General features: G+C 48.6%; 1 protein-coding gene across 1 annotated transcript in view; it reads right to left on the bottom strand.

The window, feature by feature from the left end:
* The window catches only part of enox1 (ecto-NOX disulfide-thiol exchanger 1), a gene marked incomplete at both ends in the record, with an annotated part of 28,583 nt that extends 6,708 nt beyond the window's left edge, over window positions 1–21,875 (bottom strand). The window contains 8 exons of the mRNA XM_084452123.1: window positions 344–543; window positions 1,962–2,079; window positions 3,836–3,942; window positions 6,646–6,858; window positions 9,509–9,742; window positions 10,328–10,534; window positions 13,175–13,342; window positions 21,707–21,875. Of these exons, the coding sequence (XP_084308249.1) occupies window positions 344–543; window positions 1,962–2,079; window positions 3,836–3,942; window positions 6,646–6,858; window positions 9,509–9,742; window positions 10,328–10,534; window positions 13,175–13,342; window positions 21,707–21,875 (1,416 nt within the window). The remainder of the gene's footprint in view (window positions 1–343; window positions 544–1,961; window positions 2,080–3,835; window positions 3,943–6,645; window positions 6,859–9,508; window positions 9,743–10,327; window positions 10,535–13,174; window positions 13,343–21,706) is intronic.
* Window positions 21,876–27,500: the final 5,625 nt, after the last annotated feature.

The raw sequence follows: 27,500 nt of genomic DNA, 5'->3' as shown, positions 1-27,500 counted from the left end.
TGCGCCCGGTCACGGAGACGCAGGATCAGTCAGGCGGGCAGGGGAGTCAGAGCCAATCAGCTTCAGAATGATGCAGCCCTCTGCTCTGGGCTGGCGAGAGGGGGGTGGGGGGTGGGGTGTGTCTTGTGGGATAGCTTCATGTCCCTGTTCACTGGTGTAGATAGTGTAGCATCAGCAAAACTGTGTATGTGTGTGTGTGTGTGTGTGTAGGTGTGTTTGTGTGTGTGTTTCAAGCTCATTTGCCATATGGAACAAATACAGGCACAGGTACATTGGAATTATTGGTCCAGCTCCTCTCCAGTTGCTTATCATGTATCGTGTGTGTGTGTGTGTGTGTGTGTACCTGCTGCATGTTTTGCATGCTCTGCTGCAGCAGCTGTATCTGGCCCTCCTGCGCGTGCACGTGCGCGTGCTCGTCGTCGGGGCGGAAGGCCTTGCCCTGCTCCTTCCTCAGGAGCTCCGCCTCGTTCCTGTAGGCGTCCAGCTGCCAGCGCAGCGAGTCGTTCTCCTCCCTCAGAGAGGCCTGCGTCTGGCCGCACACACCTGGGCGGGGGAGGGGGGGGGGGGGGCGGCAGGGGGGGCGGCGGGGGGACGCAAACGTTAGATTAACCTCCAACTTTGCATTCCCCACGCGCAGCCGGAGTCTCGGTCCTGTCGTGTCTGTACCGCGCCGTTTGGCTGCTGAGAGCGCTGATATGATCGGGAAAATTCACGTCGGTCTGTGTGTGTGTGTGTGTCTGTGTGTGTCTGTGTGTGTGTGTGTCTGTGTGTGTGTGTGTGTGTGCTTGCTTTTGGCCCATTATGGCCGAAATAAATTGAGTTATTTTGTTTAGAACGTCCTCTCTTTGTTTCTGTTTTTCATAACGCTCCGTTCACGGGGTCAAACTCCTCATATTATGTGAAAACGTACTTGGCACACGACACCCGAATAGCGATTCTGATTGGATCTGACAGGTCGCGAGGAATATCTCGGCTCTCGCTGCGCAGTCGTCCCCGGCAGCAGCCTGACAGGGAGCCGCTCGAGGCGTCATTTGTAAACAACTCACAGCTGCACTGCTGAAACCAGCAGTGTCCTCAGCCCCCGGATTTAATAATTCTATCTGCCACGAAGATGAAACGCCTTTCTGGCCTCCAGTTATCTCCAGTCCTAGCCTGGCTGGAGAGAGACAGCCAAGGTTGGACTATCGCGTTACACAAGGAGGAAGAATAATCAGACGATGCCGGCTAGAGAAATCTTTTTTTTTTCTTTTTTTTTTACTCAAAATAAAAACGATTCCCTGAATGCAGGGAGAATATATCAAGGACGCTCAAAAGGACGCCCCTATCTTGGACAGGGGAAACAATGGAAACCCTTCATATGTCACGTGTAGGCTACTTACACTATGCACATGTTAAGCAGGTAACACCTGGTACAGAGAGATACAGTAGACGCAGTGAGTCGAGGATTGGAAAACAGCCTTGACAGTGATAAGCTGCTGTACTTTTCATCACGTTCCTCTCATCTAACCACTTGTTTGTGAGCTGTGCCAATGAGTTATTGTGGGCTACGGTGCAGATCCGATCACAACACTAGTTGAAATCATTTCGATTGCCTAAGCGTTTGCTTGCGTCTGCCTGGAATGCGAGGTGGTTGAGGTTTGCATTTTTCAGGAAGTAATTTCCAACGGTATTTGGACACAGGTCTGCTACAGTGGGAGTTGGGGGTGTTGGTGCGGATGGGATGAGTGATTGGGTGTTGGTGCGGATGAGTGATTGGGTGTTGGTGTGATGAGTGATTGGGTGTTGGTGTGATGAGTGATTGGGTGTGGGTGTGATGAGTGATTGGGTGTTGGTGTGATGAGTGATTGGGTGTGGGTGTGATGAGTGATTGGGTGTTGGTGTGATGAGTGATTGGGTGTGGGTGTGATGAGTGATTGGGTGTTGGTGTGATGAGTGATTGGGTGATCTGGTGTCTGTCTCACCGTTTTCCTCCATGCGCATCCTCTTACAAGGGCTCTCGTCTGATTCGTCCTCTGACATCTCCATCTCTTCCTCCCGGCGAATCCCCATGATCTCCTCGCTGTGGGCGTTCCGCAGCTCCTGTGACATCACAACCAGGAGACACACGGTGCAAGGACCTCTCAGCGCCTCAGTGCTGTATGCCCAAACCAATCCCTGTCTAAAAAGGGTGATTCAACCATCACACCGTGTTCTGAACTGAAGTTGCCTTTATGCTCCCATCTAGGATCAGTTTAGTATTTCCACCCTGAAGTGGCTAAAGTACTGATCAAGGTTGGCACGATCTAAATCTAAATCAAATCAAAGGCACCACAATGCGCTTTACAGAGAGCATGGGAGGGGGGGGGGCTTAGGTCCCACCCCTCCAGAGGGAAGCAAAAAAACAGTTTCACCCGGGGGCCAGAAAGGTGAGCTGTAGAAATTCTTCCCTAACCTCGAGCAAGCTCCTGGAAAATGTTTGTCTGTTTGGATAAGAACGGATTAGATTGGAATGTTTGGATAATAACATTTGATCCCAGATCTTTTCTTAAAGGCAATTCATCTTCATTTGTCCAAGATCGACTAGAGAGGACTAGAGAGAGAGGGAGGGGGTAGAAGTCCCATCCCATACCCCGCCATTTTGATCTACTGATAAACAGTGACGAGGAAACATCTGACACCACTGCTGTGACAACTGTCAGCCCTGATCAGATTAATAAAGTTAGGGAATTAGCCACAGACGGAACAGGGAGAGAGCGTCTGGTGATCTATCAGAACCTCCGCAGTGCAGGGCTGGTACGGGGCTGTAGCAGTCATTATCTGCTGCGTCATGATGGCTCATAGCCAGCTGTTAAAACTCAGGGCGTTCAGAGGTTTAAGCCATTATCTGACATCACTGCCGTAGCAGTATCTTATCAATCTCCACATCCGAAATTGGATTTGATGCCAAATTGCATGGAGGATGCTGTGTTCAGGCTTTGAAGACTCCTTCTGCTCCAACACTTACCAAGCATACAGTACGGTACTAACCCTTTGAACAAGCGGGTTCGCAATGACAACACACTATCCAGTCTGACTCCATAGAGTGTGCTGCGTCTGACTTGGTCCATAGCGCTGTCTTACCTCTGTTCGGACTGAGAACAAAAACGCCACGATTCCCTCCCTGCTGACTGGACTAGGAGAAATGTTTGTGTTTTAAGGGTTTGTGTACGATCCTTTTAAGTCAATTCCGTGTTCGTAAACCTTGGACCTCACAGATAGACATCTTCACAATAAAGTAGAATAACAGAAAATGTTTAGTGAAGCTTGAATTGTGGGTGAAATATCATTTTAAAATCCACAGTCCTGTATCTCCACAGCTCCTTGAGTTCTATTTCTGTCTCGGCTGAAAATACTACCAGCGATCGTTCCCTACTGTTCCCGGCCTCGGTGTGACTTGCTATCTAGATTTGACTCAAAATAAATAATTGATCTAAGCCCTATCCCTGGAAACCACTGTTGCCATAGCAGCAGCTCACACTTTCGAGGGTGCGTCAGATCTTTCAGTACCTCTATGGGGGGAGGGGGGGGGGGGAGGGGGCTGGGAGGACAGAAGGACACAATACACACGAATGCACACACACACACACACACACACACACACACAGAACGTATCAACTGTCTGTATCTGTGAGGGAAAAGTAGCCTGTGGAGCAACAACAACAACAACAAATCCACTTGGGTCATGTCAATCCGGCTAGTGTGCCCGTCTGTGCTTGTTAGCCTCTTCTGAGAAGTCAAACTATGACAACAGAGAGAGAGAGAGAGAAAGAAAGGGGGGGGGGGGGGTGGAGGGAGGGAGAAGGACAAAAGTACCAACCTCGCACTGCTTTCTCCAAATGTCTATGTTCTTGCGCTGCGCTTTAGAGAAATGGTCCCAGGCCTTTTGCCGTGTGGCGGCGGTGAACACGGCAGTGATCTGCTCGACTTTGGGGGGGTCACAGGGGGGGTCAAGACAAGACAAGCCGTTTATGTAGCGCTTGGTACCACGGAGGCACACAGCAGAGCAGGCAGAAGAGAGACCAGGAGCCAGAGACCAGGGGACAGGGACTAGGAGACAGGGACCAGAGGACAAGGACCAGGGGACAGGGACTAGGAGACGGGGACTAGGAGACAGGGACCAGAGGACAAGGACCAGGGGACAGGGACTAGGAGACAGGGACCAGAGGACAAGGACCAGGGGACAGGGACTAGGAGACGGGGACTAGGAGACAGGGACTAGGGGACAAGGACCAGAGGACAAGGACCAGGGGACAGGGACTAGGAGACGGGGACTAGGAGACAGGGACTAGGGGACAGGGACCAGGGGACAGGGACCAGGGGACAAGGACCAGGGGACAGGGACTAGGAGACAGGGACTAGGGGACAAGGACCAGGGGACAGGGACTAGGAGACAGGGACCAGAGGACAGGGGACAGGGACCAGGAGACAGGGACCAGAGGACAAGGACCAGGGGACAGGGACTAGGAGACGGGGACTAAGAGACAGGGACTAGGAGACAGGGACCAGAGGACAAGGACCAGGGGACAGGGACTAGGAGACAGGGACTAAGAGACAGGGACTAGGGGACAGGGACTAGGGGACAGGGACTAGGAGACAGGGGACAGGGACCAGGGGACAGGAACCAGGAGACAGGGACCAGGAGACAGGGACCAGGGGTCAGGGACCAGGAGACAAGGACCAGGGGACAGGGACTATGGGACAGGGACCAGGAGACAGGGACCAGGGGACAGGGTCTAGGGGACATGGGCTAGGGGTTAAGGGTTAGGGAATAGGGGACAGGGTGTAGGGACTATGGGTTTAGATTAAGGTTCAAGATCTGTTAAGGTTCAAATGCCTAGGTACTAAGGGCCAGGGAAACACGGTGACATTTCTAGTGACCTGCATTACACTGGAGGTAAGGCTGTCTTTAGGGCAAGCTAGGACTGCAGTCCATTCCACAGAGCACTGCATTACATTGACTAATTCAGGGTGGGGATTTGGGTTTTGATGTGATGTTTGTCAGCCTGGGTCTAGACTGGGTCCTGGCGTGTCCCGGTCTCTCCTCTCCAGAGCTGTGCGGTACTTACATCTCATGAACCGCAGGTTCAATTCCTTCAGGACTGACTAAGGCAACATTACAACGATGGGTGGAACAAAAGCTCTCAGAGAGGTCTGTTAGATTCAGGTTAATTGTAGCTACCAAATACTTTGGAAAAATCATACTTGGAAGGATAGGATAAGTGGACTGAAACCATGCTTTAGTTAAATGGAATCACCATATGGTTTAACTATGGACTAAGACCAATAGTTCTCTTGATCTCCACCTGTCGTAATATGTTGCCTTCAAAGAAGTTCTTAGTGCTGATGCTGACTGTCACATTCATCCTCGATAAAGAAAACAAGGTGAGGTCGTATAGTGGCAATCAAATATCTGTCATATCTGTGCCTGTCTAGAGAGGTGGATATCACAGCTACACACAACATCTCTCACTTGAACTATCGGTTTCCTTGGTCTGTGGCTGATGGATTTTTACATAAAGGAGCAGCAGAGGACTTAGATGTTAAACCACCAAAGTGCCAGCTCCATGTTTGGTATTACTGTATACTCAAAAGGCACTGGTAAAATATTGAGAAGACAGATGGCTTTTCATTGATTCTGAATGACACGTTGTCGTCCAGACGTGTAGCATTCTGTGCCGTAACACCCCGGTGTTGTAAGAGATCCTGTGGCTCTGTGGTGATGCTCGCCTACCTGTGAGTGAGGCCGCACCCCCTGATCCTCTCCTGGGCAGTCCCCACGCCGGCGCTCCAGACAGGCAGACAGCTCCCCCAGGGCACTGCACTGTACAGTACTTACCCAGCCAGAGCCCCTCTCTCTCTGGGCTCTGACTTGTGTCAACCTCCCTTACAGAGCTGCTGGCTGGCTGGCTGTGGGCCTCGCTACACTACCCAATATGCTTTACTGTACCTACTGTATATATGTGTGTTGTACAACAACTGTTCTCTGCAGGCAATGTCTGACTTGGGCGGTCGGTCAGCGGAGTACCGACACCTCAAATGTTCTAGTACCGCTCGAGCTCCTCCACCTCTTATGGAACATCAACTCAGAGGTACTGTGGAGTACCTGCGCCTAAATAAACAGTACCGATCAGTACCGGCACCTAATTCAGTCCAAGTTAAGTCTGTAGGCATGCGGGTGGGATGTTTGTTGGGTATGTGGGACGCGAGACTGTGCTCTGGGGATGCGTGTTCAGTAACCGACAGTTAATCTAGGAACGGCTTAATCTAACGGCGATGTGAGTTAATTCTCCACGGTTACTGATCTCATATGCGCGCGGAGCAAGATAACGGAGCTGATCACAAGACGCAAGGCGGGAAGACAGTTGTCATGGAGACGGGATAAGATCCTCCGCTGCGCCGAGTAGATAACTCGGGCAATTCTGTCTTTGTGATGTCTGCCGTAGCTACCGGCGTGAACGACGAGGAGCAGATATGCCTCAGGGAGCCCGGCGTCACAAGTGGGGGTTGTTGAGGTGCTTGTGTGTGTGGGGGGGGGGGGGGTTGTCAAACCTAGGTGACAGGCGCGGCGAGATCTAGAACACTCCGCGGGGTTGCCGCAGAGCCTGTGCAGTACGCGCGTGTCCTTACACTGGGTGAGTATGGCGAGCAGGGCGTTCTTGAACGTCTCCTTGGCGAGCTCCAGCTCCTCCTCGTGGTGGGCCTTCTCGCTCATCAGCCTCCTCACGTGGCCGTTGGCCGACTGGATCATGGAGTAGAAGTGGTTGGCCGACCGGCGGCTGACCTCACCGCGGTCGATCCAGGTCAGCAGGACCACCGAGGCGGCGCTGAACTGGTGGTCGTCTGCGCCGGGGGGGGGGGGGGGGGAGAGAGAGGGAGAAAGGGGGGTTCGGGTTGAGAAATCGTCCGTGGATCGGGATGTCCGCGGACAGTAAAACATCGTTCCTTTTGAAATACACACAGCGCTGTAAAGAGACACCTCATATTGTGTTCGCGCTACAAAACGCTTCAGCGCGCCCCTTCAGAGGCGCCCGGGGTGGGGCGGGGGGGGGGGTGGGGTACAGATATCAACACCGGAGTCGCACGCATCATGTCCTCCGAAGGCCCCCGGTCCGTATCGCAGAGACTGAACACAAAACACCGTTGTAAGCTCTGAAATCAACAGAGGCTGCAAGATGGAGTCTCGCCTCAGTAATAGATTTGTCCCGAAGGGGCCCCTGCCGAAGTGCTATTCTTCAGCTTTAAATAATAACTAAAAAGTGCCACAGACGACAGCAGAACAGAGTGAATTAGAAATCATTTAACGGGTTCAATACCCACTGCATCATGACCCGTCAACCGATTGAAAACCCTTTTCGGTGAGAAGTCACAGGTCTATTCAGAGAAGGCAGCCGGGCGCAGTCACAGCGCAGCGGACACAGCGATGCAGAACATGGCAGCAAGGACGGAAATCAATCCCCTCCCCCCGACTCTTCAACGGAAAATGATGTCTGAATGCGTCTTGGCGCATGTTTATATGTGGTCGCGGTGGAGAGTTGAAAGGTCGAGACATGAACTCGCGCACGCGGACAGACCACAGGCCCCACATACGCACAAACGCAAAACGTGCACTCACTCATTCATTCATTCATTCATTCATTCATTCATTCATTCATTCATTCATTCACTCACTATTTCACTCACACACGCACACACACACACAGACCTACTGCACACGACACACATACAGCAGACGCACATGTGACACACGCAGAGTGACACACGCACGCACTGTTGGACATTAATTAACATCCTTTCAGAGCAAGCAGCGAGAGAGAGAGAGAGAGAGAGAGAGCGAGGCAGGGTAATGAGGTAATGAACATGATTAAGGTATTTACCCAGCCTTGAATGTACTGTAAATGCATTATGCACAGGATTTGAATGAATATGATCTCAAAAGAGCTTCCAAAATGCCACTGTGAACAGAACACTCTGGAATGCAACTGAAGAACAGAGACAGGGGAACAGAACAACGGAACACTCTGGAACATGGAACTGAGGGATGGAGACAGGAGAGATAGAATAGCAACAGACAAGGGCAACGAGCGACAGACAGACAGCAAAGAGGAGAATATAGATTGAAAAGAAAAAAAGAGAGGATCGGAGAAGGAGAGAGAGAGGGAGGGGGGGAGAGAATGGAAAAGAGAACGAGCCACATTAAGAGGAAAACGGATGTGGAACACAGCAGACATTTCCCAAGGAGGAAATACAGGAGCTGTGCGCTCTGGGGGGGGGGGGGGGGGGGGTTTAAGGAGAGAGGGAGGAAGGTGGGGGGGGTGGAGGAGGGGAGGATGGAGGAGGCGAGACGGCTGGTGAGAGCCCAGTGTGCTTTCACGCAGCCATGACACATCACATTATGGCGCGCCTCGTAGCCGGGGGAGGAATACCAGCTGCCTCGCTGCTCATCTGCAATCATGTGATTATCAAACACGGCTGAGAGAGAGAGGGGGGGCTGCTGTCACTCTGCAACAGGGGGGTGTCGAGGACGAGCGACGGGACACACAAAAGATGGAAATAGAGAGGGGGAGAGGGAGGAGAGGCAGAGAGAGAGAATAGGGAGAGAGAGAAATAGAGAGGGAGGAGAGTGAGAAAGAGAAAGATGAGAGGGAGAGACAGAGAGAGAGGAAAGAGCGAGAGAGAGAAAGACGAGAGGGGGAGGGAGGGAGAGAGACGGATGAGAGGGAGAGGGGTGAGAGGCGCAGGCAGACAGAGAGCTGTGCTGTGATTGCTGATGAGGGAGAGGGGCCCGGCGGAGTCGAATCTCCCTGTCGGAGAGAGATGCAATCTGGGAGCGCGGAGGAAGGAGGGATGACAGAGGGACAGGGAGCAGCAACCTCCACACACCCCCGCTGGCACATCCCTCATCCCTCATCCCTCACTCCCTCCGGTCTACCATCTCTCCGTCTGGACAATAAAGAGCACGATGAAACATGGCTTGGTGGACGGAGGAGAGGAGAGGAGAAGAAAAGAGAGGAGGGGAGGAGGGAAAAGAGGGGAGATGAGAAGAGAGGCGAGTAAAAGGGGAGAGGAGAGGAGGAGAGGAAAAGAGAGGAGAGTCATAGCCTCTCATGCTGAGAAAGGACGCAGTGTCTCTAGCAGAGCAAGCCTGGGAATCAATAGCCATTGTGATCAATTGTGTTTTCCTAATGTTACTGCTTTCATATCTAATCATGTCTGACACTACCTTATATCAGTTTGACACGGCGTCAGGGTAGAGCTTCATTGCTTTAAGTAGGACACAGACTATATACAATAGTAGCATGCAGCTGGAGCCATTGTATAATAGATTACAAAAACACACGTGCCCACACACACTCACACATGCATATACACACACACACACACACACACACACACACAAAACAAATAGTTACAGAGAACATCAGGGTTATGCGACTGCTGTTCAGAAAGCCCGATCCCACAACAAGGCCATGATTGAAGCTGGTCCGCCCACCTTTCAACCTCTCCGCCAGCACCACCGCCTCGTGTTCTGAGAAGTGCATGATGGGAGGTGGCGAGGGCGGTCGGAGGAGGTCTTCGTGGATCTTGCGGCGGTGCCTCTCCTCCCTGGCAAACAGCCTCTGTTGGCACTCCCACTCGTACAGGTCGTCTCGGGCCTGGGCGAAGTCCACGTGGATCCGACCCGAGTCCTTCTTATCGGTACTGGAGCCAATACGCATCCGGTACCCTGGTGAAGGGGGAGGGGGTGGGGTCCAAACAAGTCAAGTCATACACCAAACACACACACACACACACATACAGAACTATACTGTAAATACACACTAACACCAAAACACACTGGAGACATTCACACTGCACCAAACACACAATTTCACCACCGCAAACATATTAAGCCAATCTAAAGGGCAGTTTGTATATTTTCAGCTGTTTAAAATGATAAAATATGAATCTCCTTCTTCATGCATATTCAGACCCACAGACTCATCATGGTCTTGGCCTAGCAGCTTACAGTGTAAGTGGCCTAGCAGCTTACAGTTAGAACACAAGGTCACTGGTTCCTTCTTTGATGTGTTATGTGGCTTATGCTAAAAAGCCATACTGTTGAAGTGATAACCGACCCTGTTTGTTTGAATATTACCGAATATTATACCAAATTATATTCAACACTGTATATTCAATCACATTCGTTTTTTCCACCTATTCAGTCATGTCAGGTCAGTGTGAGCAGATCATGCAGAGTGTGTGTGAGTGTGCGTAGCACGCGTGTTCCGAGTGCACGTGGTGTGTGTGTGTTAGAGTGTGCGCTGTTTACCGGAGAGGTACAGGGCCTTGTCCACCATGAACTCCTCACTGAAGCGGATGTGGCAGAAGTTCTTCTTGCTCTTGCGTATGGCTATGATCTCCCCGCACTGGTCGAACACCTCCCTGATGATCTCCTCGCTGGCGTTCTCCGGCAGGCCCCCCACGAACACCGTCTTACACCCCGGGGGGCGCTCACGGGTCGAGGGAGGGGGCAGGTCTAGATGGACACAAGAGGAACTCAGTCAGCCGTGTATGAGCCAGAAGAGACTCTAGGACTATGTTTTCTCCTACATGATGTACAGTATATATATTATTATTATTATTTCTGCACTATACTGAATACTGACTACTGCGCTGTCTCTTTTGTAGGCCAAATGCACTGCTAGTTTTGCACTATGTATGTTGCACTGTCCTGTCCTGTTTTTGCACTGGTCCATTGTTGTGTTGTTGTTGGCTCCACAATGTTGCAAAAAATTCCTATGTATGTAGTACAAATGGCAATAAAAGGATTCTGATTCAACCAGACATTCCTCGGACGCCGTCGGCCTGACAGCATTCATATTTGGCACGGGTATCCGCAGGGGTCCCAGACAGACCATGACAGGGCCGGATTTCTGCTCTGAATAGAACCCTGCCTCGAGTGCTCCAACTGCCTACTCTACGCTAATTTATTAGCCTGCTCATTAGCAGTAAGGAGCTGCAGCTTTGCCCAAAATGTGTACGGCTGCCCTGATACAAACACTGAACTATTACCTCGCGCCAGTCTACTCTAGAATTATTTTGCTGTTGCTCAGTTTTGCTTATCATTAGTGCATTCTATTGTCCATCTAATCATAGTAGCTAGCTAGGTTGCAAACTATAGCTGAACCATGCAAGCCATCATTCAGACGGGACTTGCCAAACACAACATGTCCGCTATGTTCAGGGGGGGGGCATATAATGGACTAAATGGCCAATTACAGCACTGGTTTCTCCAATGGGTATCAAGACTAGCAGATAAGTTGATTGGATGGGCTAAGTAGTCCATCCAGGAGTGATAGCAGATGTACAGTATATAGTTGTGGTCCAAAGTGCTCCAACGGGTATCAAGACTAGCAGAAAAGTTAACTGGATGGAGTGATAGCAGATGTATAGTATTTAGTTGATGTGATGGTGCCCCAATGGGTATTAGAACTATTACTACACTAAAGATCTAAATGGATTCAGCTATGGTATTAATGAGGTCCAGAGATGGATGGATGGATTCTAGGATCTTGCAAGCTCACGTTGTTTCACTCCACACATCAGTCTGGCAAAGGTCAATAGAGATCCGTTTGTGCACGTCACGATCAGAAAACAATCGGAGAAAGATTAGCGTTCTGAGGGAATACTAGCAGCTACACTGGGCAGGGTTGAGGTGTGACGACAGCGAGAAGCAACTGTTCATTCCAAAACAACAATGGCGGAGGTTAGCGTAGATGCTGTTATACTGTAGCATCAGTTATTTGGAGAGTATTTCTTCATTGAAAGAAAAGCAAAGGCCTTTCTCTGCGGTAAAGGAATCCTTTGGAGAAACATGGAGTCATTAAAGAGATGAAACCCAAACATAACAGATCTCCCCTATTTCCCCTGCTTCTCAAACTAATATCTCAAAGGTACCTCCTCCTTCTCAATAGTGTCTCATTGCAACGTCTCCTCTTTTGTTCTTATTTCTCCTAAGGGATTTTAGGAGAAACCACTGTGACGAAAGTAAGACTTAAATGATCCTCAAATGAGAATCACCATTTTGTCTCCTGAGCAATAGAAGGTATAACACTGAGCAACAAAAATTTCCTCTGGGAATGTCTTTCGGACTGTATAGTGTTACTGAGGGAGAATATCATGTCTTCATTGTGTTACTGTGATAGAAGACCATGTCTTTATTGTGTTACTGTGATAGAAGACCATGTCTTTATTGTGTTACTGAGAGAAAATATCATGTCTTCATTGTGTTACTGTGGCAGAAAATCATGTCTTTATTGTGTTAGAGAGAAAATATCATGTCTTTATTGTGTTACTGAGAGAAAATATCATGTCTTCATTGTGTTACTGTGGCAGAAAATCATGTCTTTATTGTGTTACTGAGAGAAAATATCATGTCTTTATTGTGTTACTGAGAGAAAATATCATGTCTTCATTGTGTTACTGAGGCAGAAGATCATGTCTTTATTGTGTTACTGAGAGAAAATATCATGTCTTTATTGTGTTACTGAGAGAAAATATCATGTCTTTATTGTGTTACTGAGGCAGAAGATCATGTCTTTATTGTGTTACTGATGCAGAATATCGTGTCTTTATTGTGTTACTAAGGCAGACGATCATGTCTATTGTGTTACTGAGGCAGAAGATCGTGTCTTTATTGTTTTACTGTGATAGAAGACCATGTCTTTATTGTGTTACTGAGGCAGAAGATTGTGTCTTTATCGTTTTACTGTGATAGAAGACCATGTCTTTATTGTGTTACTGAGGCAGAAGATCATGTCTTTATTGTGTTACTGAGGCAGAAGATCATGTCTTTATTGTTTTACTGAGGCAGAATATCGTGTCTTTATTGTGTTACTGAGGCAGACGATCATGTCTTTATTGTGTTACTGAGGCAGAAGATCGTGTCTTTATTGTGTTACTGAGGCAGAAGATCATGTCTTTATTGTGTTACTGATGGAGAAGATCATGTCTTTATTGTTTTACTGAGGCAGAATATCGTGTCTTTATTGTGTCACTGAGGCAGAAGATCATGTCTTTATTGTGTTACTGACGGAGAAGATCATGTCTTTATTGTTTTACTGAGGCAGAAGATCATGTCTTTATTGTGTTACTGAGGCAGAAGATGGTGTCTTACTGGGGTTCTGGGGGAAAAGGGTGCAGCTCTTGCAGTGGATGATCTCCTTGATGATGGGGATGTCGGGAGGTACAGGCGGCGGTGGCACCAGGCTGATGCCTGCCATCATGGGGTTGATGGGGCCGATGAGACCCAGACCTGGGTCAAAGCCCTGGATGCAGATAGAGTCTGGAGGAGAGAGGGAGACAGGGAGGAGAGAGACGTCAAATCCCTGGATAGAGATAGAGTCTGGAAGAGAGAGGGAGACAGGGAGGAGAGAGACGTCAAACCCCTGGACAGAGATAGAGTCTGGAAGAGAGAGGAAGACAGGGAGGAGAGAGACGTCAAACCCCTGGACAGAGATAGAGTCTGGAAGAGAGAGGGAGACAGGGAGGAGAGAGGGAAGAGTTCAACTGGAGGAGAGAGGGAGACAGGGAGGAGAGAGAGTTCAAAGCCCAGACCTGACCTCAACACTACAGAAGATCCAGACCTGACCTCAACACCACAACATCATAGCAGACTCAGACTTGACCTAAACACCACAGCAGATCCAGACCTGACCTCAACTCCACAACATCACAGACCCAGACCTGATCTCAACACCACAACATGATAGCAGACCCAGACCTGACCTCAACACCACAACATCATAGCAGACCCAAACCTGATCTCAACACCACAACATCATAGCAGATCCAGACCTGACTTCAACATCACAACAGCACAGACCCAGATCTGACCTCAACACCTGAGCTCAACACCACAACATCATAGCAAATCCAGACAACATCACAGCAGACCGAGACCTGACCTCAAGATCACAACATCACAGACCACCAGCTCCAGCGCACTGTCACTCACCTTGAATCTGTTCAGTGTTTATAGAGATCTAAAAGGGTTTCACTGGCCAATTGTCCATTTACTGTGATCCAATGGTTTTCCAAACCCCCCTGGTAACCTCAAAGTGTCCTCCATGGATTCAGCACGCCACCCGGCTCATGGCGGCACGCTCGACTAGCCAGGACGCTCTCTGAACGAGGGTGGTCTCAGTCGGCGATCCACCCTCTCAAACGCTCTCACAACGAGCCCTCTCCTCAAGAGGTCTCCACCCTGATCAAGAATGGCGTTCTGCAGGTGTCCAAGCCTTCTCCCCCGTGTGTGTGTTCTCTGCGTTTCTGGGCACTACTCTGTACCTCAAGAGTCCTTTTGTTTGCGCTGCACGTCAATGCAGACCACGCCGCCAACGTCATTACCATCACAACCATTGTTAATGATTATGTTCTGTATGCAGAATCAGCTGGTGATCCTGGCCCCACTAATAACATGTATATTAAATTATACCTTGTGGGATTTCATAATAAACCAAAATATAACTCTTCTTAACCCTGAGATGGAAAAATAGGCTGCACGTAACAATAAGCTATTAGCTTTCTTTAAAAAAAATAGTTGGAGGTTGAAATAAATCCATAGATGTTCACTTCCATGACAGGAGAATGTTGACTAAAAGTGATGTCATGTTGCCAGATGGGGGGAAGGAGGAACAAAGAACACAATATAAACAGCTTCATACCAAGACAAGACGGGGTGGAGAAAAACACATCAGCAGAAATATGCCATCTCATTCATCCCACGCAGAGAGCACACACACACACACACACACACACACACACACACACACACACACACACACACACACACACACACGCACGCACGCACGCACACACACACACACACACACACACAAACAAACACATATTGATCCTAATGACATTGGAAGCCTATCTGAATAGAGATGTGTTCATGCGGGCGCAGTCATGGAGTGACATGCCACACATACAGAGAACCATCACATTACAGAAAATGGATGAAGTCATCCATGATAAACATGTGTGTGTGTGTGTACTTTGCGCATGTGTGTGTGTGTGCTTTGTGCATGTGTGTGTGTGCGTTGTGCATGTGTGTAGATGTGCATGTAGATTTATTTCCTGTGATGCTGTCAGAGACAGGGAGACTGAGCCTCAACACAACAATATAATGTTGCCTAGGATGAACATCATAGTGTTGGTGCTGTTCAGTGTGCAGTACTATACTAGGATGAACATCATAGTGTTGGTGCTGTTCAGTGTACAGTACTATACTAGGATGAATATCATAGTGTTGGTGTTCAGTGAGCAGTACTATACTAGGATGAATATCATAGTGTTGGTGTTCAGTGAGCAGTACTATACTAGGATGAATATCATAGTGTTGGTGTTCAGTGTGCAGTACTATACTAGGATGAACATCATAGTGTTGGTGCTGTTTAGTGTGCAGTATTATACTAGGATGAACATCATAGTGTTAGTGTTGTTCAGTGAGCAGTACTATACTAGGATGAACATCATAGTGTTGGTGCTGTTTAGTGTGCAGTATTATACTAGGATGAACATCATAGTGTTAGTGTTGTTCAGTGAGCAGTATTATACTAGGATGAACATCATAGTGTTGGTGCTGTTTAGTGTGCAGTATTATACTAGGATGAACATCATAGTGTTGGTGCTGTTCAGTGTGCAGTATTATACTAGGATGAACATCATAGTGTTGGTGTTCAGTGTGCAGTATTATACTAGGATGAACATCATAGTGTTGGTGTTCAGTGTGCAGTACTATACTAGGATGAACATCATAGTGTTGGTGTTCAGTGTGCAGTATTATACTAGGATGAACATCATAGTGTTGGTGTTCAGTGTGCAGTACTATACTAGGATGAACATCATAGTGTTGGTGCTGTTCAGTGTGCAGTACTATACTAGGATGAACATCATAGTGTTGGTGTTCAGTGTGCAGTATTATACTAGGATGAACATCATAGTGTTGGTGTTCAGTGAGCAGTATTATACTAGGATGAACATCATAGTGTTGGTGTTCAGTGTGCAGTATTATACTAGGATGAACATCATAGTGTTGGTGCTGTTCAGTGTGCAGTACTATACTAGGATGAACATCATAGTGTTGGTGTTCAGTGTGCAGTATTATACTAGGATGAACATCATAGTGTTGGTGTTCAGTGTGCAGTACTATACTAGGATGAACATCATAGTGTTGGTGCTGTTCAGTGTGCAGTACTATACTAGGATGAACATCATAGTGTTGGTGTTCAGTGTGCAGTATTATACTAGGATGAACATCATAGTGTTGGTGTTCAGTGAGCAGTACTATACTAGGATGAACATCATAGTGTTGGTGTTCAGTGTGCAGTACTATACTAGGATGAACATCATAGTGTTGGTGCTGTTCAGTGTGCAGTATTATACTAGGATGAACATCATAGTGTTGGTGTTCAGTGTGCAGTATTATACTAGGAGGGATATCATAGTGTTAGTGTTGTTCACTGTACAGTACTATACTAGGCTGATTATCATAGCGTTGGTGTTCACTGTGCAGTATTATACTAGGATGAACATCATAGTGTTGGTGCTGTTCAGTGTGCAGTACTATACTAGGATGAACATCATAGTGTTGGTGTTTAGTGTGCAGTACTATACTAGGATGAACATCATAGTGTTGGTGTTCAGTGTGCAGTATTATACAAGGCTGAATTTCATAGTGTTAGTGCTGTTCACTGTGCAGTACTATACTAGGCTGGACTATACTAGGCTGATTATCATAGCGTTGGTGTTCACTGTGCAGTATTACACTAGGCTGGATATAATAGTGTTAGTGCTGTTCAGTGTGCAGTATTATACTAGGCTGGATATAATAGTGTTAGTGCTGTTCACTGTGCAGTATTATAATAGGCTTGATATCATAGTGTTAGTGCTGTTCACTGTGCAGTATTATACAAGGGTGAATTTCATAGTGTTAGTGTTGTTCACTGTGCAGTATTATACTAGTATTACACAAGCAATAACTGTTTTCATCTGGCAAAGCCTTGAGGAGAAGGCAGCGCTTCATCAAAATGAGAGAGAGAGAGAGAGAGAGAGAGAGAAGGAGAGGGAGAGAGAGAAAGACAAAGAGAGGGAGACAAAAAAACAGTGAGAGAGAGGAAGAGAGAGAGGGAGAGAGAAAGAAAGACGGAGAGAAAGAGAGAGAAAGAGAGAGGGAGAGAGAAAGGGAGAGGGAGAGAGAGCGTTCCAGAGGACTTGAATGTCCTCCTTCAGGATCAAGAGGAGGAAAATAGAACCAGGATATTATCGTCTATAAATCTCCTGAGTCACAATCATGTGTAATCTGAGATTCGACAGATTTTCGGAAAACTCATTAAACTGTCGTGTGTGATGGCTCTAACAGGTACATTGCGCATTAATCGTGTCCTAATGATGGTTTGATGTCCCCCTCGTCGTTCGTCCGTGTCTACAGGAAAATAATTTAAGGCGGCCTGTAGATTTCTATGGCTCCAGGCCCTGTTAGCGCTGTCAGGCACGCAGAGTTCACACATTTATTTGTCATTATTTCATTTGTTTTCTCCTTTTCTCCTTTCCTCCCTCTCTCTCTCTCCCTCTCTCTCTCTCTCTCTTTCAAACACTACAGGTCTGGATCTCGCTCCAGGAAGCAGCTGGCCTTAATTACTGTGAAGGTGAGATGTCATCAATCAAGAAAAACCCTATAACCTCCTTACATACACACACTCATGTGTGCGTGTACACACACACACACACACACACACACACACAAACATAGACCGGCTTCACTTCGCTTTTTCTCTCTTTCCTTCCTTCCAAAATCTCTTCTATCCCTCCCCCCCCCCCCATTCTCCAACTCTGTTCCCACCTCATTAAAAACAGCCTTTGGTTACGGTCTGAGCTTTAAGATCAGAGGGTTTGCAGCAGAGTGGGAAAGCTTCTACATGGGTGTCTGTCTATCTGTCTGTCTGTCTGTCTGTCTGTCTGTCTGTCTGTCTGTCTGTCTGCTTGTCTGCTTGCCTGCCTGTCTGTCTGTCTGTCTCTCTGTCTGTCTGCCTGCCTGCCTGTCTGTCTGCCTGTCTGTCTGACTCATATGAAAAATACACCATTAATTATGAATAAGAGATTATCCTCTTCCAACATACTGAGTAGCTCTCTGAGAGAGAGAGAGAGAGAGAGAGAGAGAGAGAGTGAGAGAGAGAGAGGTGGAGTACTGCTGCTGTGATATTAGTAGGGGATAGATAGTGACTACATAACACAGCCGCAAACAGAGGCCAAGATATTGTGTCGATATCTTGGTACTTGGCAAATCTTTTCAGCCGGAAATGAATCATGATAACTGTAATAAATTATATTAATGTACATGTCAGCTATGATGACAAAGAGGAAATGGTGCTTGTTATATCTCTAAGAGACAAGTAGGTAATTAAGTAATAATCAAGCAGTCAGCATTTTATAATACATTCTCAAGTGAAAACCACAAAGCATTGAGGAATATTGTAATAATAGCCCGATGTACACTAAAACTCTCTCTGCCATATTACAATAGATTCCCTTCCAATTCATAACTGCTTTCCTGAGGTAAATCCCTTCTGTAATTCAGGCCAGACACGAAACTCTGACAAATCTCATCCTGCTCTCTTCTAATTACCCGCGCAATGCTGTTCCCACTGGAACAGGCTATATTTAGAGAACAATCAGAGATATGACACTTCACACATCTGCCTACAGTCAAATTCAAAGGCAATTTCATGAATGGATTGTACAGAAGAGTTTCAATTCAGCTCAGCCAAGATGGGATTGTGCCTACAGTATGCATTAGAGCTTAGTACTTCTAGACTATAATAGCTCCTAGATGTATACTGTAACTAGTGAGACCAGCGCAGCTGACCACATCTAGAGAGAAAGAGAGAGAGTGAGAGAGAGAGAGAGAGAGAGAGAGAGAGAGAGAGAGGGGTGTGGGGTGGAGATAGAGGAAGAGAGACAGAGAATGAGGTCCAGCCTGAGATTGAATACTAAGCCCCTTTCGAGTATTTTGATATGTTTCCATACGGAGTCCATAGGGTGATTTCATTTCTTGTGGCCTTGAATAACTTTAGTGAACTATGAGAAAGAAACCTATATTTATTAGATCCAGATGCTGGCTCATATCCTACAGCAGAAGGGGATTTGATCTCAGTTTCAGCTCAGCTTCATTTCTCATCCTGCTAGCTCCAAAAACACTTAGTCTTCCTCACTGTGACTCTAATACTCTTGGATGTTTGTGTCCGTATGAACTTGTTGTGTGTGTGTGTGTGTGTGTGTGTGTGTGTGTGTGTGTGTGTGCGTGCATGGGTGCACTGCTTCCTACACTGTTCTCACAAGTCTTTCTTCAGAGTGTCTGTGTCTATGTCTATCTGTCTGTCTGTCTGTTTCAAGAATCTTTTATTCGTCACATGTACTGTACGGTGTAGAGTCACAGTGAAATATTGCTGCCCGCTCCAAGATTATGCTACAGATCAACTCTAATACTCAATTCCAAAACAAATTTACAAGTTCCAATTTACAAAATTACACTTTTACAGATTAACACAAATTACACAATAGGTACCCTCTCCGTAATCACCATGCGAGTGCGGTATCTCTTCCCTGACCGTAGCAGAGAGAGCAGTCCATTTCCTGGGTGTCTGGGGTCTTTCAGGATCCTGTCTTTCCTCTTCTGGTGTAGATGTGCTCGAGGAGGGGGAGTGTTCCCCCCGAACCACGCTCAGCTGAGGAGGATGTAGGAGGATGTTACAGTCCCTGGTGTCTCGTTTGCGTGCGAACCCAATGCGGAGGTCGTCCAGCTTCTCATCATTCGAAGACTGGACGTTGGCCGACAGGACGCTGGGCAGCGGCGGTGTGTGTGCTCGAGCCCCAAGCGCCTTTTTGACCCCGCGTCTACGTCCACGGCGGCGCGAGCACCTGGACTTTTGATCTCCGCTGTTGTTGTTTTGTCTTCTGAGGATCTCTGCCGGGAAGGAGCCGAGAGAGACCTCTGGAGATACCGCTGGAGATACCGTAGGTGAACCAATTTATATCCAATGTCTAGGACTGTCTGGTAGTCGTGGTTGAGTGTTCCCACAACTGTTCCAGCAAAAATATCCAGCAAAAAGCCACAAATAACAAACAAATAGCATCATCACGGGCAGAGCCAGGACGGCTGCAGAATAGGCCGACGCTGTCTTCCATCTTGTTTGTTTGTCTGTTTCTGTTTGCTTGTTCCTTTGCCTTGACTGACAGCCTGTCTGCGTCGTCCCACCTCTCTGTGTGCATACATGCACAGTACACACACGTGTGGTGGAGTGTGGTGGAGTCCGGAGGGCCCTCTACACCAGGGGCCAGGGGCCTCTCTTCCTCCCAGAGAGAATCTATTAACGGAAGACTCCGTGTGGAAGTCTAATCGCCCGGCAGCGTTGTTGTGAGGGATTTCTCAAGCAGCTCGAGACCAAAGGAACTTGAATATACAATTAAAATAATGCAAGACTTCCTTCCCTCCTTATAGGATTCCCATAAATATGTATGGTGTGAATTCTGCTCATGCATTTTAATCGGAGTCTAATTCCCCCTCTATCCGTGATGGCTGTGCTGGCACGGTGGTAATTGCAGCACAATAGGAGAGAAGACACACGCACGCACGCACGCGCATACACACACGCAGACACACACACACACACACACACACAATCCATTGTCTCTCTCTAAAACACGCCATTAGACTCCATGGTGAGACAGATATGAAATCAGGCCATTAGAGAGAAGACCAAAGCACGTTCCCTATTATTATTATTCTTTTCGTCCCAGCTCTTCTGTAAGCGTCTCGATAATGACCTCCATTCTCTACTGACGAAGAGCCAACAATAGGAGTGACAGATCGCTGGATTGCGTACGCTGAGTGGCAGGTCTGGTCACACGTATTTTTTGCCAGCCTAAGCCACGAGTAGGAGGAAAAAGTTTCCACCAGTAACATTCCATTACGTCGTGGGAAGGAAAGCCAAAAGGCTTTGCGGTGCCTCCTTAAAGGCAAGAGGTGTATTTTGAGATCCCGCGCGGGACGTTATAAAGCCTCCAGGCGTCTCGCCCCTGCCTCCGTGCACAGAGACCGACCCCCCCCCCTCCCCAACAAACCCGGAGCTGTCTGCTCGCTTTAGAGTTTGAGTTAAACCCAGTGGGAGAGTCAAACCCAGCAGACTGGAACAAAATGTAGCACATTGCAGAATAACATTTCCGCGTGCTTGAGACTGGTAAAGGGCACCCGCCTTGGTTAAACGCAGTAGTAGTCTTGGAGAGGTGAAATACGGGTGAAATACTGTATATGGAATGAAACCGCACACTCAAGCTCTCGATGCCGGGCGGTTTCATCAAACAGACAAGGTTTTCGACCTCGCGGCCTTGGTCGAAGTCTGGAGGGCGTCGGCCTGGCACTGCCCGCCAGAAACCAGGTGCCCCGGCTCTGTTTACTCCCTAGCTCTGCTCTGGAGAGGTTCTGCGCGGAAAAAGAACAGGGTGGAACCTGAACGAGGGCGCGGAGGCCAGAGGAGGAAGAGGAGGAGGAGGAGGAAGAGGAGGAGGAGAAGCTGCGATAAAAGGGAGGAGGAGAAGGAGGAGGAAGGTGTAGCGTCTGAAGGTAGAGGAGGATAGACTTCTCTCCTACCTGACACCAGCTGCTGGCCGGCCAGGCCCATGGGCACGATGCCCAGGTTGTTCATGGCGGTGGCCCAGGCCCCGTGGTCGCTGTGGGACACGGGCACACCGAGGTGGCTATGCTGCTCCGGGCCCAGGCTCCCTAGGCCATCCGCTGCTACAGGGGGCGGAGACAACATTCAGTGTGTGTGTGTGTGTGTGTGTGTGTGTGTGTGTGTTTTCGGTACATACCGCTGGCCATAGCAGGTGTGCTGTTCTCCTCTCTCGGTCCTCCTCAGCTCTCATCAGATTCCCACCTCCCTCAGACCGTGGAACGCCACTCATGGACGAAGACAGGGAGAGATGGACGGACGGATGGACGGAGGGATGGACGGAGGGATGGACGGAGGGATGGACGGACTCTCCTAGACACAGGGTCCCATCGCCGTCCGCAAAACCCTGAGGGGACAAAAACAAAGCAGGTCAACGAGGCGTGAGGCGCGACACACACACACACACACACACACACACATACACGCACACATACACGCACGGAGCTTACAGAGGCTTTCTGAAGAGCTCTGATTTAAAAGAGCCCAAACTCTTTGGTAGGTGAAGCCTCTCTGGGTTTGGAGGACGAGCCGGGGGGGGGAGGGGGGGGGGGGGAGGGGGGGGGGGCGGTGGGTACCCGAGCCTCACACACACAGAGACCTCTGAGGCTCTGGCGACCCACATCCCGGAAGAACCCGAGACGGTGAGACGGGACAGCAGAACCGGGCCCTGCGGCTACTGGACCGACCTCCACACACACTGGCTCCGGGCTGGTGATACATGTGGTAACTAAGCCTGCTGACTCAGCACCACTAGCTACACACTGCAGCATGACCAAATGGGAAGCGCGCGCACACACACACACACACACACACACACACACACAGACATTCGTACCAAACGAGACCTGGCTGATCTGTCATTCATTCTCCACGAATGGGTGGAGAATGAGTGACAGCCCCTCCATCAAATGTCTAATGGGTGTTACTATGGTGATCTGATCCGTGACCTTTTAACCCCTCCCTCCCCCTAACGAACCTGTCACCTGTCATCTGAAAACCAATCACTCCGTTTCCACTTCCCTCTGAATATAATACTGTGATATAATAATTATGATTAACGCCGAACCAGACCCATGCTGGGGATGAGAGCCCAGGAACTCGGTGAACAGAAAAAGACACACAGCTGAGTCCACCGGACTTCCACCGTGGCAGAGCCTTGTTCCTCAGCGCTATGCAGGGCTGTCTCGGCACCGTCTGGCTCCCTAACACACCGGGCCGCTACTAAACGCTGCTGACAGATCTAACACGTGTGCTGGTGCACAGCTCTGTAGACCCCCGCCACATCTGCGCAGGGGATCAGTATGCGAGATGCGTCTCTCTCTCTCTCTCCCTCCCTCTCTCTCTCTCTCCCTCCCTCCCTCCCTATGGGCTCCGACCACTGCAGTAATCATCATTATTCAAATCTGACAGCTGGAAATCAGCTTAGCCCCGCAACACAATTCCTGCTTAATTGAGTCACACAATCATATCAATATATTTCCATTATGAGTTACATACAGTAACTTCGAATAGCTCCGGGATACTTGTGTTTATTCCAGCAAATGTGTATTTTGGGGAAAGAAAAGTGTGTGTGTGTGTGTGTGTGTGTGTGTGTGTGTGTGTGTGTGTGTGTGTGTGTGTGTCAATTGGAGCCACCTCCAGTCTGCAAACACATTAGTGTTGCCTCAGGCAGATACCAACCTGGCACTGTTTACATGTCTGCCACACTATGAATGATAATGCGCACGCACACACACACACACACACACACACACACACACACACACACACACACCACCTCCTTATCCATACATCATCACACTTCCAACGGAGCAGGACAGCCATCTCCTCTACTCTAAACACACACCACGCTCTCCCTGGAAACAATCACTCTCTCCCGCTGTCTGTCGTTCTCTCTCTCTCTCCCTCTCTCTCTCTCCAGGTGGTATAGTACCTGTGTCCTGTAGAGAGGAGGTAATGTAGCATCAAAAACACGCAGACGAATATGTCCCTCCAGCTTTCTCACCCTCCCTGTTTTCCTTCTGTCTCTCTCTCTCCCCTTCTCTCTCTTTCTCTGTCTCTTTCTCTCCTCTCTCTTGCTCTCCTCTCTCTTTCTCTCCTCTCTCTCTCTGCTCTGACTATGATGGAGCAGCTTAGCCTCATGACAAGGTAGTGACAGGCCTGTTTTTCGTCACCCTTTTCCGTCTTCCCCTCTCTCTCTGTTCATCTCTCCCTCCGCCTCTCTCCTCCCTCTCTCCATTCATCTCTCCCTCCGCCTCTCTCCTCCCTCTCTCCATTCATCTCTCCCTCCATATCTCTCCTCCCTCTCTCCATTCATCCCTCCCTCCGCCTCTCCTCCCTCTCTCCGTTCATCCCTCCCTCCATCTCTCTCCAGACTCTGATTCCACCCCCTCCCCCACACCTCCTTCTCTCTGCACACAAACAATGCCTCACTATCTTCCCCAACCCTCCTCCCTTCCCTCTCTCCTCCTCCTCCTTTCCTCTGCTCCTCCTCCACTCCTCTCCTCCTCCCCTCCTCCTCTCTCAGGACAGTCTGGAGACACTCAACCCCGTGGAGCATTTCTGCTCACTTTCACACGCCATGAAATATTCACGACGCAACGCGTGTCCTCTTCATAATTCACGAGCACACTTGACATCCCTGAATGATTCACACAGAGCGCCACCCTGCTCCGCCACTTGGGGGCGCCCTCCCTCGGACACGCACGCACCCCGGACGGGGAGGATCGATGGATGGAGCGAAGGATGGAGATGGAGGGGTAGAGGGCAAGGACGACAGCATGAAGGGAATGTTGTTTGATAAATAGACCTTTCCTATTCAGGCAGCAAGCTCCGCCCCCTCGTTACTGTTTCTATGCCCCACAAGCTTTGGAGCAAGTTAATAAAATGTCCACATACCTTTACCTGATGATTCTCTCAAAGATTCCTGACAATATTGCTGTATGTTATTTGTCAAATGCCACTACTTTGTCTAAGGTAGTTCAGAAAGGCCTGAACTATTTTACACAAGGATATATCCATGAGATTTGGATTTCAGACCAATGTCTGTGATGGTAATCTGTGGAAGGCAAACTCCAGATTGAAATTCATCAGGACAAAATGGTGGAATCTAACTGCAGGGTGAGTAAGTTAGTGGCATCCATTCTTAGAAAATAAGCCTGTGAGAATGATCTGTTAACTAATAGCTACAGGCTAAAAAGCTACTGTACATCAAGCACCTAATGTTAGCTTCGTAGCTTTTTGTGTCGCCGCTGCTGTAAACGGCTGTCTGGAGGGAGGCGTGGAGTATCGTGCAGCTTGTTTTCTTATAACATTATGGTACATTAGCCTGCAGGCCAGTTTCCTGTATGTTTTAAAAACAATTTTCTTATTTAACTAATGTCTAAATCTATGAACACAACACGGGACAAGCTTTGTGGGACATCAGAGGCGTGGTCTTAAGAAATCAAGCAACCTTATTGGTTATTAATCTCTGCGTGATTGACAGGTCGGAAAGGTCTATTGAGATGGCCCTGCTCCAATTTGACACAGGACACTGATTGGCTGCATAGTAGGATTACAGCAGAGGCTCATGGTTATTGGTAGATGTTACACACCCCCTCCGATGGTAGGGAGAGGGGCTAACGCCCCCTCCGATGGTAGGGAGAGGGGCTGACCTAACGGCCCGTAGGCGTGCACACTGTGTGGGGAGATTGAGGAAGGCAGGCGCAAACACCACAACTTCCCCAACTACAAATAAGATAAAACCCAAAACAGGGGATTTATTCTTTCACAAAGTTTAGCTAAGCTAGAAAATAATCACAAACAATAACCAGAAATAAGGTAAGAATTACAGTATGAACCAAAAACACAAAGGGGGAGGAGAAGGACTGAGCGAGGGGTGTGCCTAAAACAAAAAGGGCCCTGAGCTTCCCTATCAACTAAACTAACTAGAAGCATATAAAACTACTACTAGGCCCTCAACACTAACCTACTGTAACTGTTACACAGAAAGGTTCGACACCCACTCGCCCTACCTAGTGTGTTTAACAAAGGGTTACCTACGTGATGAGGTGTTACCCATGGATTTCTTCCCAAGCCCTTCTCCACAATGACTGCCAGAAAACAGACGACAACAACTAACAAAAACCCACACCAAACACTAGATTAACAGAAAGAACAAAAGTAGGCCTACAAACAAACATGCCAACCCTCTCCTCCTCTGCAGAGAGAACAACACAGAATATATAGGTCTCTGGTCTTCCTCTGATTGGACCACAGGGCAAGGGGATGATTGGACACAGGTGGAGTCGATGATTAGTTGATTGATTGGACACAACGAGCACAATGACAAACACCTGGGGAAGACAGACGAGAACAGAGCAGAAACAGAGGAGGCTGTGACAGAGCCCTGTGGAGGCGGGGCCGGGAGCAGGACCAGAAGACGTGAATATGGGACGTGTGCTTGACATGTGGGTCAGTCTGATCAATCCCAAATGCTGCTCAGGATGTGTTAAAAAAAAGAGGGCAGAACATCGATAAATCAGAGAGAAAGTTATGGGATTCTCACTTGCTTCAAAACGATTTTAGTTCCTCGGACCCGGAAGGTTCCAGAATCTCTGGTGTGGATCTAATGATTCAATACGCTCTTGGGATTCCAGCTGCCTCTGGAATTCTTTCTCTTACCAAAGACATTGTTGAATAATCACCATTAGGCCCGTGATGCGCCTGTGGGTGTATTAGCGTTAGGTCAGCGAATCCCAGGACAGGGTTTCCCTGTCAGATAGAGTCCATATATACAGTAAGGTTATAGCTCATAAGTTTATAATAAAGATATTTTTTACCACTCCAAGTAGGACAGTGCAGGCAGGCACACGCCAGAACGCTTTCAAATAAAAGGCACTTCTGAGATAGTGCTTCCTGTTCTGTGACCCCGGGAGTCTTGACACAAAAGGAACAGATGACAGAAGCCGGCCTGGGGGCCATCTTTAGACGCTCCGCTTCCTTTGACAACCCTGGTGGCATGCCACCACCACACGCCATGAGGGCTACCTCCAATGCTAGCTCATAGGCCCATACAGTTCACACACACACACACACACGCGCACGCACGCACGCCATCCTACACGGCGTAGACATTCACTTCATACTGAGCTCATGTGCCTTGTCACGCACAGATTTGAGCAGCTGAATATTGCATAAGCCCCTGTGTATATCACCACCGCGCGAGCCCACCCCAAGAGGAGGAGGAGGAGGAAGAGCTCTATAATGCGTCATAAATATTCAGGGCACATATTAACAGTCTCAGGATGTATCGCCGCCATCAAAGCAGACAGTCCGTGCCTGCAGGAGGCCTCTCCGTCTGCAGGACTGTGTAGACCACAAGTAACGTGTTAGAGCTCCAGCAGACAGCACGCTGTCGTACCCGCGGAGAGTTTGTAGGTAGAACTTCAGCAGACAGAGCACGCTGTCGTACCCGTGGAGAGTTTGTAGGCCATGTCACAGCTGCCACAGAGCGGAGGGAAAACTGGCCTAGAATGAAACCAGGCTTGCAAACGGTGCGGCAAAACACGCTCTCGTTTTGAATCTCGTTTGAGGTCCAAAATGAACGAACGATCGAATAAATTCGATGAACGGGCGCGTTGATTGAGCGTTCTCCTCTGCGGGTGCGTCGGGAACGCCGTCGGGAAGTGGAAGGCCTCCCCTTTGTGCCCTTCAGCAGAGACAGGGTCA

Source organism: Borostomias antarcticus (genome assembly GCF_949987555.1).
Source record: "Borostomias antarcticus genome assembly, chromosome: 17".
Taxonomy (NCBI): Eukaryota; Metazoa; Chordata; class Actinopteri; order Stomiiformes; family Stomiidae; genus Borostomias; species Borostomias antarcticus.
Note: the sequence above shows the minus strand (reverse complement) of the source record. Positions and strands in the feature narration are given on the sequence as shown.